General features: G+C 42.6%; 1 protein-coding gene across 1 annotated transcript in view; it reads right to left on the bottom strand.

The window, feature by feature from the left end:
• The window catches only part of LOC124038746 (dystonin-like), a 205,614-nt gene that overhangs the window by 31,380 nt on the left and 158,459 nt on the right, over positions 1-15,775 (bottom strand). Inside the window, exons 62-80 of the mRNA XM_046354820.1 lie at positions 15,033-15,192; positions 14,476-14,802; positions 14,177-14,261; positions 13,841-14,082; positions 13,324-13,530; positions 12,512-12,631; positions 12,232-12,339; positions 11,767-11,985; positions 11,348-11,551; positions 10,403-10,634; positions 9,577-9,803; positions 9,124-9,246; positions 8,775-8,876; positions 6,329-6,430; positions 4,636-4,809; positions 3,867-4,022; positions 2,825-3,022; positions 1,382-1,510; positions 450-620 (exon numbers count right to left, since the gene is read on the bottom strand). Coding sequence (XP_046210776.1) covers positions 450-620; positions 1,382-1,510; positions 2,825-3,022; positions 3,867-4,022; positions 4,636-4,809; positions 6,329-6,430; positions 8,775-8,876; positions 9,124-9,246; positions 9,577-9,803; positions 10,403-10,634; positions 11,348-11,551; positions 11,767-11,985; positions 12,232-12,339; positions 12,512-12,631; positions 13,324-13,530; positions 13,841-14,082; positions 14,177-14,261; positions 14,476-14,802; positions 15,033-15,192 — 3,286 coding nt within the window. The remainder of the gene's footprint in view (positions 1-449; positions 621-1,381; positions 1,511-2,824; positions 3,023-3,866; positions 4,023-4,635; positions 4,810-6,328; positions 6,431-8,774; positions 8,877-9,123; positions 9,247-9,576; positions 9,804-10,402; positions 10,635-11,347; positions 11,552-11,766; positions 11,986-12,231; positions 12,340-12,511; positions 12,632-13,323; positions 13,531-13,840; positions 14,083-14,176; positions 14,262-14,475; positions 14,803-15,032; positions 15,193-15,775) is intronic.

The following is a 15,775-nucleotide window of genomic DNA, read 5'->3' as shown; positions in this document are numbered from 1 at the left end:
AATGTCTCTGAAGATAAGAGGACTGTTCCATGATGACTAATGACTGATGAGTCAGGCACTTCCCAGTAGAGATCTGATCTGCTGGGTGACCACATCCTATGTGCTTGCCAACCTTATCTGCTGTACAGCAGTTACAAATGCTGAGCAGTAATGCCCCACAGGGGATATAATAAATCTCAACATTATGAATCATCAGACAAGTTCAGAACACTTGGTGGGGTGTGACCCATTCTAGCCAGGGTTTCCCTAGATCATTTGTTAGACGGAGCACAATGGCCCCCAAATAATCCCAAACATCCAGTGCTTCTCAAATTAACATTTCCAATTGGAACCAATTTATGCAGGAAGTCTGGGCAGAGCTAGGAATGGTGGCCCATTCTGAAAGGGAACACTTGATTCATCCCATCTTAGCCCAACAACGCTGCTCCATGTCGTTTTACACTCCCTACCTTTCTCTCAGCCACCTTGACCTGTACCGACTCCCTCTTGTCCTGCAGGTTCCTGAGGTCCTGCTCTGTGTTGCTGTCCTGGTCAGAGGGGGTCATGGTGAGCAGCTGCTGACCTTTGTTCATCAGCTGCTGGTAGAGCTCCTCCTTGGCCTCTAATGTAGAACATAACTCCTGCAGGAGACCAAAAACATGAGGGGCTTAGAAAATATGTCTGGTGTTAGTATTAGTGTCCATTATAAATGAGTTGTTTGGATCCTGGGTGCTGATTGGCTGTCAAAGACACACCTAAAGTCATGCCATTTACCTGTGACTGTATTCAGCACATAGCACGGCCTCTTGTGCCTTATTGCTTAAATAATAGCACTGATACTACTGTTTTACATGTCAAATTAATGGAATTTGAACAATAAGTCCAGTATACTTTTATTGTTGTCATTCTGCCAGTGTTTTGTAAGCTAATATAATCCAAATCAAGTCCAAACATGATGAAAGAATGAGAGTACTAAGGACAAACATAGCCAAGCATTTTCCACAAGCAAATTCAAACCTTCAAATCCCAAGTAAGTTCAGAGTCTTATAATATATATTTTTTTCTAAACAATCTCCTGTTTTGGTTCCCATAATGCTAAATGGAAGTCCCAGAATGTAGCATTCATAGGATAACCCAGACACTCTCACTATCAGAGGAAAGGCAAACAAGAACAAAACAGAAGAGCATGTCCCCTCCCAACATTCTCTGAGCACAGTCAGGGTTTCATCCATTTGTACACTTTCTTTGGGGGCTTTAAAGAGTAGGACACATTATCGTACATTTCGCAACATCATTTAATGTTCACACTTCACACTTCAGAAAGAAACTGCAGACAAGGCCTGAGTTGCGCCCTTACAAGCCTGCCATCTGTATGAGGCCTTTTATATGGCTAAATACATACCAGATGGGCGTTAAGCTGCTCGCGGGCCGTGTCTGGTAAGCCTCCCACAGCCTTTGATGCTAACAGCTGACGCTCTGTGTCTTTCAGCCATTGCTGCATGTCTTCCATCTCGCCATGGAAACCTTGGGCCTGCAACACAATACAGCCTGAGTCAGAACAATGGACCTCATAGACGTATTGTGTGGAATTCAAGGGTGGGAAAGGGGAATGTTATGAGACGTTATTAATTCCTCAGATACATTATTGGCCAAACATGGTTTGGTCTGAGGTTATTTGACAGAGTGAACGATGGTGTCTGTGAACAGTTTAATCAATGAACATATTCCATGTTTAATTGCCTGAAACCAGCATGGCTTATTTCCTTCTAATTGTTTTCATTCATTTAATTCCCCATTTGAACCAGATAATGTAACAATGTCTGCACTCAATGTTACAATGTTGTCTTACGCACCATGTTTTACATATTCATTGTACAGTATGTTTGTTTTGGAAATCCACTTTTGTCCGTAAAATGCTTCTGACAGAGCTTTGTAGGTTTACTGTGTACTAGAGGGAAACATTATTGGAAAAAACATTGATTTCATTTTTGGCAACCCTTTCGAAACCCTCTCTAAAAATCAAGAGGGCTTACGTTTCAGAAAGTTTATTTCATACTCTTAAAACGTGATTTATTCCTGGCCATAAAACCGTTAGTAATAGTAGAAATTTACTTAATAACAACCCTTTAAAAATGATTCAAATAAAATGACATATTCACTGGTCATTCATATTCCTTACATCACTCCTTTGACACCTTACATCAAAGCATTCTCCAAAAGGTCAAAGTTATGAATAAGAGCACCTATAGCTGGGTTAGGAAAGGGGAGGCAGGAGGTGGAGGGCTTACATTATTTCTCTGTACCTCATACTCCCACTACTCTAAAACCTTCTTTATGAATTTGTGAAAAACAACAGTAATACAATCCAGCAGAGAACATCAATCATAGCTTCAGTTTCAGTTATGAGTCATTATGGTGCCAGATTCCGTATGGCAGCTGGGTATGGTGAAGGGTTGAGGCAGACTGAATATGAATATGAGGTACAGATGTAGGATCTTAATTTGACCTATATTGCCACAGCAAAATAATCCTGCAGCAACATGATTTGAACGTTTAGTCCAAAATGCTGCTTGATTTGTGGTTATATTATTAGCTGGCCAAAAGTAGTCGACATGAAAAGTGCAATACCGTGTGTTAGTGTGGGTTTTCAGTGAATTTATGTAAACCACAAAGCTCATCTGAAAATTCTCAACAACATAAGAGTAATCATATTAGGATCCTACATACAGTGCGTTATTTCATAGTTTTGATGTCTTCACTATTTTTGTACAATGTAGAAAACAGTTCAAATAAAGAAAAACCCTTGAATGAGTAGGTGTCCAAACTTTTGACTGATACTGTATACCTGAAGCAGAGCACCGTCCAGCTGGTGTCTCCTCTGCTCTGTCTTCTCCAGGATGTTCTTCCAGCGCTGGGTGAGGTTCTCCAGTTTGCTCTGCAGTCCAGAGGCTTCCTCTCCAGAGGTGGACTCCACCAGGTCAGTACCAGCCTTATTGACCACCTCCACCGTGGTCTTATGGGCCAGCACATCGTTCTGGAGGACCTGGACACATCACAGTACAGGGATGGTTAAACACTAGCCCAGTGAGATCAATTAAATAAACAAGGCCCAAAGATCAGATAGCACTAAACTGGACAAAAAAAATGCTAAAAAGAGTGATAGTGTCTACTATTATTAATGCCGTGTTCACGTCATGTCGGAAACTCTGAAATATCCGACTTGCTTACTCCTTGTAGATGGATGACACCTGGGTTTCCCATTTGGGAAGTATCCGAATCAACCAATAGGAAGCTCTATGCAAATAACTTACGTTCATTTTAATTCAGAGGTCCCAAGTTTCGGACATGACGTGAACGTGACATAAGTATCTCTGACTGTCTATTTATTCTAATGGTTATGTTCAAATATGGTATAATCTGCTCAACTCTTATGGGACATACATTTAGTAATTGAAAGGAGAAGACTAGATAAATGTGCTGCATGGTGGATTAAATTCCTGCATGGTGGTCCTCAACCAGACTGGTCAGACCCACATAACTTACATTTTCCACTGTCTGTGGATGATGGCTCAAAATACACACAGCCATTAAGGTGTCAGATAGATTATAAATTATAGGGGCTTTTGGAGGGAAGTGAAATAGATCAAATGCATTTGAAAGACTGTGGTCTGGGCAGATTTGTATATGCTTATAATGCATGTTGTACAGTGTGGTGTATGCAGACTGTGTAGGTTGAAATTTGATGTTTGTTTTTATGGTTAATCCAAAAGGGTTATGAGGGTCAAGAGGTCATGAAAGAGTCACGTCAAGCTGCTCTGCAGTTATTGTAGTTGCATGAAGAAATACTGAAATAACACTTTCTACGAACAAGGGGAGATATGTCTTACGTGGTGCTTGGCGAGCTCGATCTCAATGGCTTTGGGGTCTCCTGCAGCCTTCCTCTGCTCATTAAGCAGCTCTTCCGTGTTGCTCATCCAGGCCAGAAGCTCATCCAGCGCATGCTGGAACTGCCCCAGAGCCAACAGCGCTCCCTCTAGTTTGTGCTGCACACAATCAGGACAAACACAAGTTCATAAAAGAGTCACATGATAACCCTCCGCATGTGAACTGACCCATAATCAGTCTCCTTTCATGGGAATGAGAGGGAAAGGGGCCTTTTCCAGTTAGAGAAACAGTACACTGTTCATTGTCTTTAAAAGGTTCTGATTTAGCAATAAAGCCAGAGGGAGTGTGGTATATGGCCAATATACCACGGCTAAGGGCTGTTCTTAGGCACGACACAACTCCTGAGGTGCCTTATTGCTATTATGAACTGGTTACCAAAGTAATTAGAGCAGTAAAAATTAATATTTTGTCATACCTGTGGTATACGGTCTGATATACCACGGCTGTCAGCCAATCAGCATTCAGGGCTCTAACCACCCAATTTATAACTGTGTTTATACAACGGGTGGGTCTAATCCTGGACGCTAATTGGTTAAAACCGCATTCCAGCCGGTGTCTATACAAAATAAGACAAATGTCTTAAGTATAGCACACACTCTAGAAATAGTATTGAATTATACTTATAAGGTTCTGCTATTTTCAATCACCCCCCTTCCCTCACCCTACTATAGTAAACCTCCAGCCCCTGTCTGACCCACCTGTCTGACCCACCTGTCTGTTGATGATATTTTCATCCAGGTTGTCCCAGAGCATTTTGAGCTCAGTCATGGGCTCTTGGATGGCACAGCGGTCGTACTCCTCCGTCACCTTCTTCAGCAGTAGGCCCGCCTGGTGGTTCAGACGCTCCATCTCGATCTGCAGCTGATACGCCTCACCTTTGAACTCCTGAAACACCACGCCACACAAAGGATTGTCAAGGGAACCTGTCAATATAACTACAGGGCTATTATCTGGAAAAAACTAAACATCTGACCCTTCCAGCCTCTCACAGTGAGGTAGTGCTCATTGATAATGTACGCTCCCCACCGTTTTTTGCTCCCAATAAGTTATATTTTAATATACACTGAACAAAAATATAAATGCAATATGTAAAGTGTTGGTCCCATGTTTCATGAGTTGAAAAATCCCAGAAATGTTCCATACGCACAAAAAGCTTATTTCGCGAAAATGTGTGCACAAATTTGTTTACATCCCTGCTAGTGAGCATTTCTCCTTTACCAAGATAATCCATACACCTGACAGGTGTGGCATATCAAGAAGCTGATTAAACAGCATGATCATTACACAGCTGCACCTTGTGCTGGGGACAATAAAAGGCCACTTTAAAATGTGCAGTTTTGTCCAACAACACAAAGCCACAGATGACTCAAGTTTCGAGGGAGCGTGCAATTGGCATGCTGATTGCAGGAATGTCCACCAGAGCTGTTGCCAGAGAATATAATGTTAATTTCTCTACCATAAGCTACCTCCAACATTGTTTTAGAGAATTTGGCAGTACGTTCATCTGGCCTCACAACCACAGACCACGTGTAACCACGCCAACCCAGGACCTCCACATCCGGCTTCTTCACCTACCTGATCGTTTGAGAGGTGTGCTGAGGATCATTTATGTCTGTAATAAAGCCCTTTTGTGGGAAAATCTCATTCCAATTGGCTAAGTCTGGCTATTTATTTCAATTGACTGATTTCCTTATACAGTATGAACTGTAACTTAGTAAAATCTTTTAAATTGCTGCATGTTGCATTTATATTTTTGTTCAGTATAACTACCATTGATACAGGTCAAAATCTTTATTAAAAGATTACTTACCGGGAGCATGGGAATCACAGGTTGGTGGCACCTTAATTAATTGGGGAGGACGGGCTCGTGGTAATAGCAAGTGCGGAGTAGGTGGAATGGTATCAAATACTTCAAACACATGGTTTCCATGTGTTTAATTCCATTTGCGCCTTTCCAGCCATTATTATTAGCCTTAATCCCCTCAACAGCCTCCACTGATGGGAATAGCAAACATTGAGCGACATTACTATTTTCTATTTGTTCAGCTCCTGTACAAATGTGGATGTGCCTAAAACCACCTCCATTAACTATTCCTTTTGAGAGACACGATAGCTTTGTCTTGTTGTAGATCAAAGGACAGAAGCCTATTGCATTGCTCTCTGGAGTATTAATGGCACTCCTGCAGTGTTCCTACACTGTCGTCCAATAAGGGCAGGGCATGAACTGAACATTCACAGCATAAAAACAGATGTTGTTTGCTCTGTAATGTTGACATGGAATAAATCAACACAATAACTTGGGGGCGAGCAATTCAAAGTTCTTCATGATGTTTCGATCAGATACATGTGGAAATTTGCTCATACATCTAGCTAATGCATTCTATATAATACAGGAACACAATACCTTGAGTTCTTCAATCTGCTGCTTGACAGTGTCTAGGTCTGTACCCACAGGTGACATAGAATCCAGTTTGTGCTCCACGATATCCACCCAGTCAAACATACCCTGTAGATAGAGGGAGTGGGCACCATTGTCACTGGGAGAATACAATGCTAGCTTTAAAACAGCTCAGATTTCACATTCATTGTCATTAATATTTCACTTAAACAACCAATTATTGTCAAGGAAAACCAACACTGTCAATGAAAAAGAGTTATTAGCACATGGTGAAATAGAGGCGGACCTTAACTTAGTCACTCAAGTCTAGGACGGTTGTGAATGGGTAGTACATTTATAACCAACAGACTAGATCTAGAGCCTTATTAAACCACTTCATTAAATTAGACACATACTCCACTACAAACAATCACAACCCATATAAAGAAAACAACAACTTACATACAATATAAAGAAATCACATAAATGAAGGAGACCCAAATATAGCAACACTGCCTGTTACATGACAATTTACTTTGATCTATCTGTGCCTGGTAAATTGCTCAAAGTCATTGTAAACTCTGTCCCTTGATTCTGTCTGAGAGGTGTGAACGACGATGCTAAGTGGCAACATTAGAACGGCAAACACTGATTAACAATAACACAATAACATTTCTTGATGAATAGGTCCATTGATAGGGCCTTTGAATAACACAAAACCACTGACACTCCAATCAACATTAAGTAAGACGTGAACATGTCTTGAGTAATGGGGCTGACTTTCTCTTACTGCTGCCTTGAAAAGAGGGAAAAAAGAGGGAAACGAGGCGGTTTTCTGGTCAGACTCCGGAGACGGGCACATCGTGCACCACTCCCTAGCATTCTTCTTGCCAATGTCCAGGCTCTTGACAACAAGGTTGATGAAATCCGAGCAAGGGTAGCATTCCAGAGGGACATCAGAGACTGTAACCTTCTTTGCTTCACGGAAACATGGCTCACTGGAGAGACGCTATCCAAGGCGGTGCAGCCAACGGGTTTCTCCACGCATCGCGCCGACAGAAAGAAACATCTTTCTGGTAAGAAGAGGGGCCGGGCGTATGCCTTATGGCTAACGAGACATTGTGTGATGAAAGAAACATACAGGAACTCAAATCCTTCTGTTCACCTGATTTAGAATTCCTCACAATCAAATGTAGACCGCATTATCTACCAAGAGAATTCTCTTCGATTATAATCACAGCCGTATATATCCCCCCCCCCCAAGCAGACACATCGATGGCTCTGAATGAACTTTATTTAACTCTTTGCAAACTGGAAACCATTTATCCGGAGGCTGCATTCATTGTAGCTGGGGATTGTAACAAGGCTAATCTGAAAACAAGACTCCCTAAATTTTATCAGTGTCATGTTTTGTCATATATTGTCTTGTCCTTGTGCTTTCCCGTCTGTTCGTTTCCCCCTGCTGGTCTTATTAGGTTCGTTCCCTTTTTCTATCCCTCTCTCTCCCCCTCCCTCTCTCTCTTCTCTCTATCGTTCCGTTCCTGCTCCCAGCTGTTCCTCATTCTCCTAACTCACTCATTTACTCTTTTCACACCTGTCCCCTATTTTGCCCTCTGATTAGAGCCCTATTTCTCCCCTTGTTTTCCGCTTCTGTCCTTGTCGGATCCTTGTATGATGTTCGCTGTGCTGTGTCCTTGTCTCGCCCTGTCGTGTTTTGTCTCCTTCAGATGCTGCGTGTGAGCAGGTGTCTTAGTCTGCTACGGTCGGTGCCTTCCCGAAGCAACCTGCAGTCAATGGTCGAGTCTCCAGTCTGTCCTCGTTACTACGAGTGGATTTAAGTTTTTTCCTGTTTTGTTTTCTTCTTGATTTTTCCAGGATTATTACTTTTGTCATATACTGGAATAAAGACTCTGTTTTCGTTAAGTCGCTTTTGGGTCCTCATTCACCAGCATAACAATCAGCATATCGATTGCGCAACCAGGGGTGGAAAAACCTTGGATCATTGTCAAGAATTTCACTACACTCGCATTAACATCTGCTAACCATGTGTATGTGACAAATAAAATTTGATTTGATTTGAGTAATGGCCGTCATTGAAATTAAGAATTTGTTCTTAACTGACTTGCCTAATTAAATAAAGGTAAAATAAAAAATAAATAAAAGGAGGCACAGTGAAACCTCTGAATTCATTGAGTAATGAAACCTCAAACTGCTCAGAAGTTTCGCATTACATACTAACAATGGTATTCAACTCCTAAGAGTCCAAACCGCTAGCTGCTTAGTGTTAGTCAGTGTATTCAATGACAGCAAGGCAGTGTTCAGTAGGCAAGGAATGGGAGATAACCTTTTATCTGATCTTGAGCAATAAGATTTTTATTTCTGTTGCAAAATATTTTCCCATTGTGTTCCCTACTGAACAGGTCCTGGTGCATGACAAAGCGTAGCAGCTAAATCATAATGAACAGTAACGTACCTGCAGGCCATCCTGGAACTGTACAGCAGCCTGCATGGCCTCATCCAGTCTGTCCACTCTCTCCTTCCATGACCTGTTCAGAGTCTCCCATGCCGAGTTCACCTGGGGAAAACAACAACAAAGGTCAGGGAATAGGATCCATGCACAGCTGTTGGATACAAATACGACTCTATATACAAATACAAATAAAGAAATCATGATCAAATTAGATATATGGTTTCCCAGCATTACATATATCCTCATGTAAGTCAATAACAAGTACAAGTACTAAGGTATCTGTCATTTAGTCCTTGAGCAAAGTCAATTGTTTCTTCTTATTTAAAGGGGTTGTTCTGTTGTCATTGATTACCTCATCAATACTCTTCTTTATGACTGGCTTATCTGGTTCGCCACAGGCAGCCATAAGCTCCGCCCCCAGGTTCCGCACCACATCAAGCTCCTCCTGAAGCCCGTCAATCTCCTCCTTGAAGCTCTGGGAGAAAAAACAACTATCAGTCCCGAAATGTACATTAACCTACTATCACATCAAACTGTATATAGATTACATTGGTAATGGTATCTTGTTTAAGCTGCTCCAGTGGTTACATGTTACATAAATGTAAGGAACTGTATTTAACATAGCAAGACAAAAATAAATACACTTTAATAAGTACACTTTAATGCTTTTAATTCAAATAAAATCAAATGTATTTATAAAGCTGATGTCTCAAAGTGCTGTACAGAAACCCAGACTAAAACCCCAAACAGCAAGCAATGCAGGTGAAGAAGCACCTTAAAGTGAACATGTTTTGATGCTCTTTACCTCCAGAGATTCCTGCTGCTGTTTCACCACAGAGGGGTCGACTCCAGGCTCCTCCAGCTCCCTCAGCAGGTCCTGGGTGTCCTTAATGGTAACGATGAGGGCACAGTGGTCACACCAGAACTTGTCTGCCAGGTCCATTACATCCAGCAGCTTGGCCTCCCTCTCCTCCATCAGGGCATGGATCTCATTCCAGGTGAACACCATCTGGTCCAGCTTGTCTTGCACAGCTTGGAAACACAGAGAAGTAATAGTCTTATTTATTTAGGTCTTATAACCGTTCTGTACAGGGGCGCAACTTTGGTTTTAGGAGTGGGGGGGACATAATTATTAATATTATTTTGTTTTATTATCCACTCGGATAAACACTCCAAACAGCCTACCCGACCGCTCGGAGGCGACCGCATGGTCCTAAAGCACACCGTTGCCTTGTTTTGTATCACATTCCAATTATAAAATTGGGGGAGGGTGGACAAAAATGCAATTTCAGGATGTGGGAGGACATGTCCCCATCCCCAGTGAAAGTTGCGCCCCTGGCACTGTAATATGGTGTGGTGTCTGGCAGTTCGAGACTAGGTCTTCAGCCAAATCATTTATTTGGCTAGAGAGAGAACTTCAGCTGCTTTTGATTGGCAGCTGATGTAGCGGCCAAGCTAGCCATCCAAACCATACACTTCAACAACAGCTGAAGAGAGTAAACAATGGGTTGACCTGTAGTAGTGTGTGGCTACAGTCATGTGCTGTACAGTCTTCCCAAACATCTCCAAAACTAGCAGTGCTAACAAGCATTTCCCACAATGATAGGTACAGGGGAAACAATAGATGTTACCTTTAGCAGATATGTCCTTGTCAGCTCCCGCAGAGCGAGCGATCATCTCCTCTCCACGCTGCTTGAGCGTGTCATAGGAAGGCTGCAGTTTCTCCAGGTCCACGGACACAGCCTTGTTCTCTGTGATCTGCTCCCTGATCTTCTCCACCTCCACAGAAATGGAGGGAGGCTGACGCAGGCGCTCAGCAATCCGCTCCAGGGACTCCAGCATGGGCTCGATCTTGTCATGGAACTAGGGGAAGAGAGGAACATGGTCAAACTGGCTGTGTGGGTCTAAACATTCTACATATAATTATCAAATTAAGTACTAAAGTATTTATCCAAAGCACTTTTATTTAGTGAAATAATAAGTGTTAAGAGACTCAATCAATTAGCCACTAGAACAAGCAATCTACTACATCAATTAGCCACTAGAACAAGCAATCTACTACATCAATTAGCCACTAGAACAAGCAATCTACTACATCAATGCTCATTACATGCTCCTGGAAGGACTTCCAAACAACTAACCCTCATTTATTTTCAAAGTCAAAATCAATCAACCTAGAACAACAGGGCCATTGTCTACTTTAATATAGAGATGCAACCCTGTTGAACCCAACGGACTCTGCAGGTGAAATCCATTCTCTCTGAACCAGATGTGCCCTGCTGCTACCATTGGTATTTTTGTCCTGTTTTCAAAGGAAGGATATGAATAATGTTTCCTTTCCCTCTAAGGACTTTTATAATTCTGTTTCAGCTTCAGATTTCATTAGAGCGATGTCATTATTTTGGCAGGTCATCAAACAATCCCATCGCAAAAACTTTTCAAAACATCCTTTTATCCCCAACATAAGCCATCTTAAGACCAATGTCAAACTCACATACTTGTGCGTCCATAGAGATTTTTACCTGTATAAACAAAGGATATATAAAAACGAAATAAAATAAGTGAAAGTATGTTACCTGTGTGGATTTGGAGATGGCCTCATCCAATGTGGCAGCCCTCTGTTTGACATCAGCCTTGAGCTGGGCGTAAAGCAGGTCTGTGGCTGTGTACTTCTCCCTGATGGGGATCCCCTCCACAGGACTCAGCTCTAGAAGCTGGGGACCAGTCTTGTTCATCTTGTCGATGTGGGGCTTGTGCTCTGCAATCAGCTCTCGCATTTGCTGTGGTGGATATATGACATTGGCAGTCAGAGAAAACAAATACACTGTGTTAGGATTTTCCCTAAAGTTTTGTAACACTCTAATGATCCTTTGTTTATTTCCTTCAGTGGTGTTAAGATGATCTTAGTGTGAAACTCACCCCTGATTTCACAATCAATATTAGAAAATCCATTGGCACAGAGACAACTAGCTAATAGACTTTAAGTTGGGCTCACCCTGAGCTCCTCCTGTTGCTGTCGGAGAGCTTCGTACTCAATGGCCAGCAGTGGGAGCTGGCTGAAGCTGGTGCGGGTCTCCTGGAGCCAGGGCCACAGCTCCTCGTAAGTCTCCCAGAACTGGCTGGCCAGAGACTGGGCTCGCTCCAGCTGCAGGCAGCGCTCCGAGTTCAGCTGACTTACCACACCGTACTTCTCCAGGAGGGCTTGGATCTTGACCTGCAAAAAAACAGAACATAAAAGAACTTGATGTTGATGTATGCTTCTTAGAAAAAAAAGCAAGGCAGCTGCACATGCAATTCATTTATCATTTAGACGGCAAGCTGCCTTCCTCAGGGTTTCTGACAGAAATCTCTATCAAAGGCCCATATGCTACGTTCATGGATGCACAAGGTTACTCTGGAGGTATTCTACCAACAACAGATGGATGTTAGGACTTCATTCCATTCTAGGACTTTTTTTTACCTTCAAGGCTTGCTTTTCATCCTCATCCTTGCTGTTCATGATGGCCTGGCCTGTTTTCACAATGTCATCCACAGCATCCTTGTGTCTCATGATGTCCATGGAGAAGCCCTGGTCAATCAGAGGAGGATGTTTGAATGGTAACTTACACACAGTGAACACACAGCTGCAGCACACTTCATTGTTTCCTGGACTTGTTTGTTTGAACAGTGGTGGTGGCGGTTAACGTCTCTACAGGCATATATACAGATACACAGTACAGGTACATGACAGACAGACTGACCTTCTGGGCCTGGAGCTGTGCTGTGGTCTGGTCCTGTTCCAGCCTGATCTCCCCCAATGACAACATCTTCCTCTCTGCTTCAGTAAGCCAGGCCAGCAAATTGTCAGCTGCTTGTTCAAACTGCACAGAAAACATCCCATCATGAATGGTACAATAGGCCTAATTAAAGGTAGATTGAGCAATATGATGTCATTATACACAGCGGGGCAACTTCCTGTTCCCAATGTGGGTATGCCTCAAGGGGGAGCATAAATTGTGAAGAACTAATACAGGCAGTCCTGGTAGATTTCAATTCTATTGTTGTTCATGCCTGTAAGCAGGAAGTTCCCCTGCTGAATTATAATAATGAAATGTTGCTTTATTTTATCTTAATATATATAAAAAATAAATAAAAGAATATCTGTTTTTGGGACGTAAAATCCAGTCATGAGTTTGACAATTCATTGACGACCATGCAACATTATACCCTACTTTCTTGGGTGTCTGCACTACAATACAATTTTTAATGAGCAAATAATAAGATGCAAATGTAATCATCCTCTATAACAGTTCCCAGTGTTTAATGAACAATAATGACCGAAAACAAAGCTCCCTAGAGGCCAAAAAGAGGCTAAACAAGGGAGGATTTAGTGCTGAAAGCAGATGGGATTAAGACTATAATAGCCCCAATCAGCCAGAACAGAAATTAGCATTCTGTTCAGCGGTTCCCTTTGTTGCTAAACTCATTTGAATGGCTGTGTTCCCATTTAGTATGTAATGTATGTTCCTCTGTTTACAGTGGCCTACTGTAATGAGTGGTTGTTTTACTATACCTGCTGTGATTTCAGTATGGCGGCATTGATCTGCTCCACATGCTGTGTGATGGTGTCACTCGCGGCCTTGTATCGGTCGTTGTCCTCTGTCACCAGCTTGTCCAGGCCCTCCCGGGCCCTCCATGGGACCAGCTCCAGCAGAGAGCTGCTCACCTCGTTCAGTTTGTCCACCTGGGGCTTGTGATCCATGGCTTCTTTCAGCAATGCCTGGGTAACACAAAGGGCCATACGGTGAGCAGTGAGCACCAATCTATCTCTCCATGCACTGTGTTTAAAAGTTATGTAATATGGCTGTCCTAATTCTATCCTGATGTTACAGAATATTCCAAGTCATACCATTTTGCTTGGAATACCGTAATACCAAATGACAGATTAAAACTAACAGAGGTCATATGGCAAGTCCACATATCTGACATCCCCACTACAAAAAATCAAGCAATACATATACAGTAACCTAATAACTTAATGTTAACTGCTTCCCCCAACAAAGTGTCAAACGAAAAAGGCCTATCATTACCTTCTGCCTGTCTTGTGCCTGGATGAGCTGCTCTCCTACAGGCTCCTGAGCAGCGAAGGCGGTGAGCTCAGCCTCGACATTCACCAGCCACGAGCTGAGGTCTTCGTGGATGTGCTGAAGCTTGGAGGCCAGGGTCAGGGCCTGGTCCAGGGTCTTAGACACATTACCACTCATGGAGTTGATCTCAGCGTATCTCGTCTTTATCCCGTCCAACTTGCCTTGGATGACAACCACCTCATCACCTACAGAAGGTAAAAGAAGATACATTAATTCAGATGAATCATTCTGAAGTGTTTTCATTCAAATTATAGGTGTAGTATTCAACATATTGTTCACCTGTTGTTTGTTTCAGCAGCTCCAATCCATTGGAAATGGCTTGATCAACATTCTGCTTTCTCAACTCAATGTCTTCATGTAGGGCCTGGACAAGACACAAAACATTAGCAACAACTCATCTGACTTAAACAGCATTGGGAACCAAGAAGAAATTAGATTTTTTTCACACAAACTAAACTTAACACGAAACTGAAAGTAACAAAGTAGTTAGATGTAACTTAAAATTACTTAAAAACAATGTAAAGAGATAAAGGATGAATTAATATTAGGCCTGAGGAGCAGTGTGATGGTAGTAGTACCAGTTGTTCTGCACACTGCTTTTCAAGAACATCCGTCTTGTAGTCTTTGACAGACACTTCGCTCAGCGTAGTGTGCACTTCGTTGAGCCAGTTCATGAGGGCCACCTCGTCCTCTCCAAAGAGCTGGGCATTGGCCAGAGCCTGCTGCAGCATCTCAGCCTTCCTCCTACAGCGCTCCTGCAGCTCTATGTAACTGGCTTGGGTGGAGTCCAGCTTAGACTGCACCAGCTCCTTATCGTCCACTGAGCTAACCGGCTTGAGCATCTGACCCAGGCTGATGGACTGAACCAGGTCTTTACTGTGACCCATTATCTCCTCCTCTAAGGCCTGACCACATCACCACCACACATGGAGCACACACCAGGGGGATAAACAAAAATCACACACACAAACACAGTTGGGGGGGTGAATACTGAACCAATAAGAAACTTAAAATTACAAACATCAACTGAATGCAAATGATGATAAAACAGGGCAACACAACAAATCATGAGAAACCGAAAACAAAGGATGGGCGACTGAAGTGACATCAATGACTGAAACATGAAGTATCTTACCTTGTGCTGGGAGATTTGCACTTCCAGCTTGGTAGTCTGTGTGCCGATGGGTTCAGATTTGGCCAAGCGTTTCTCTGTGGCAGAGAGCCACTCAGACAGAGGCTCCAGTGTCTCGTGGAACTGCTGAGCCACAACTAGAATGCTCTTCAGCTGTTTGTGCCTACATTACCCAGCATGCCAAGAGAGAACAGAAGAGGGACAGATGAATAATGAGACAGGTTTACTCCCTCAACTAAAGTCTGGCCTGGATGCCAAGATACTGGGTGCCAAGATAATTGTCTCCTCAAAGACCTCTGGCGCCCAGTCTCCAGATAACACAATTGAATAATTATACCTAACAACTGTCACTTACGGATGGCGGGGGAGGGTCAATTAATTCTGTCTTTAGGGAACTTATCCAGAACGCAACACCTCATTTGGCTGTATCGTCCAACCCTTTACATGAACCCTTTACACGTGGTAGAATTGGACTATATTGATAGGTTTAAATTAAAATGTTTCTTCCAGAAGAAATATGAAAGACATATGCATAAGCATGGTAGCGATTGAAAGGGAAGAGTTTGGAGATGATGGGGGAATGATTAGACTAAAGGTGAGGACACAACAGTTCATCTGACACAATACTGAATCCAAACATTACACTGTTGATTTTATGTGCATTTTACATTTACTGTACCTTTCGCAGCATTTGTGGATAACGAAATCAGAAAATAACCTGGATACATTTAGTAACATGATAGGAA

The sequence above is a fragment of the Oncorhynchus gorbuscha genome, linkage group LG06 (assembly GCF_021184085.1).
Source record: "Oncorhynchus gorbuscha isolate QuinsamMale2020 ecotype Even-year linkage group LG06, OgorEven_v1.0, whole genome shotgun sequence".
Classification (NCBI taxonomy): domain Eukaryota; kingdom Metazoa; phylum Chordata; class Actinopteri; order Salmoniformes; family Salmonidae; genus Oncorhynchus; species Oncorhynchus gorbuscha.
The sequence above is the reverse complement of the archived record's forward strand: the minus strand, read 5'-3'. Positions and strand labels throughout refer to the sequence as shown.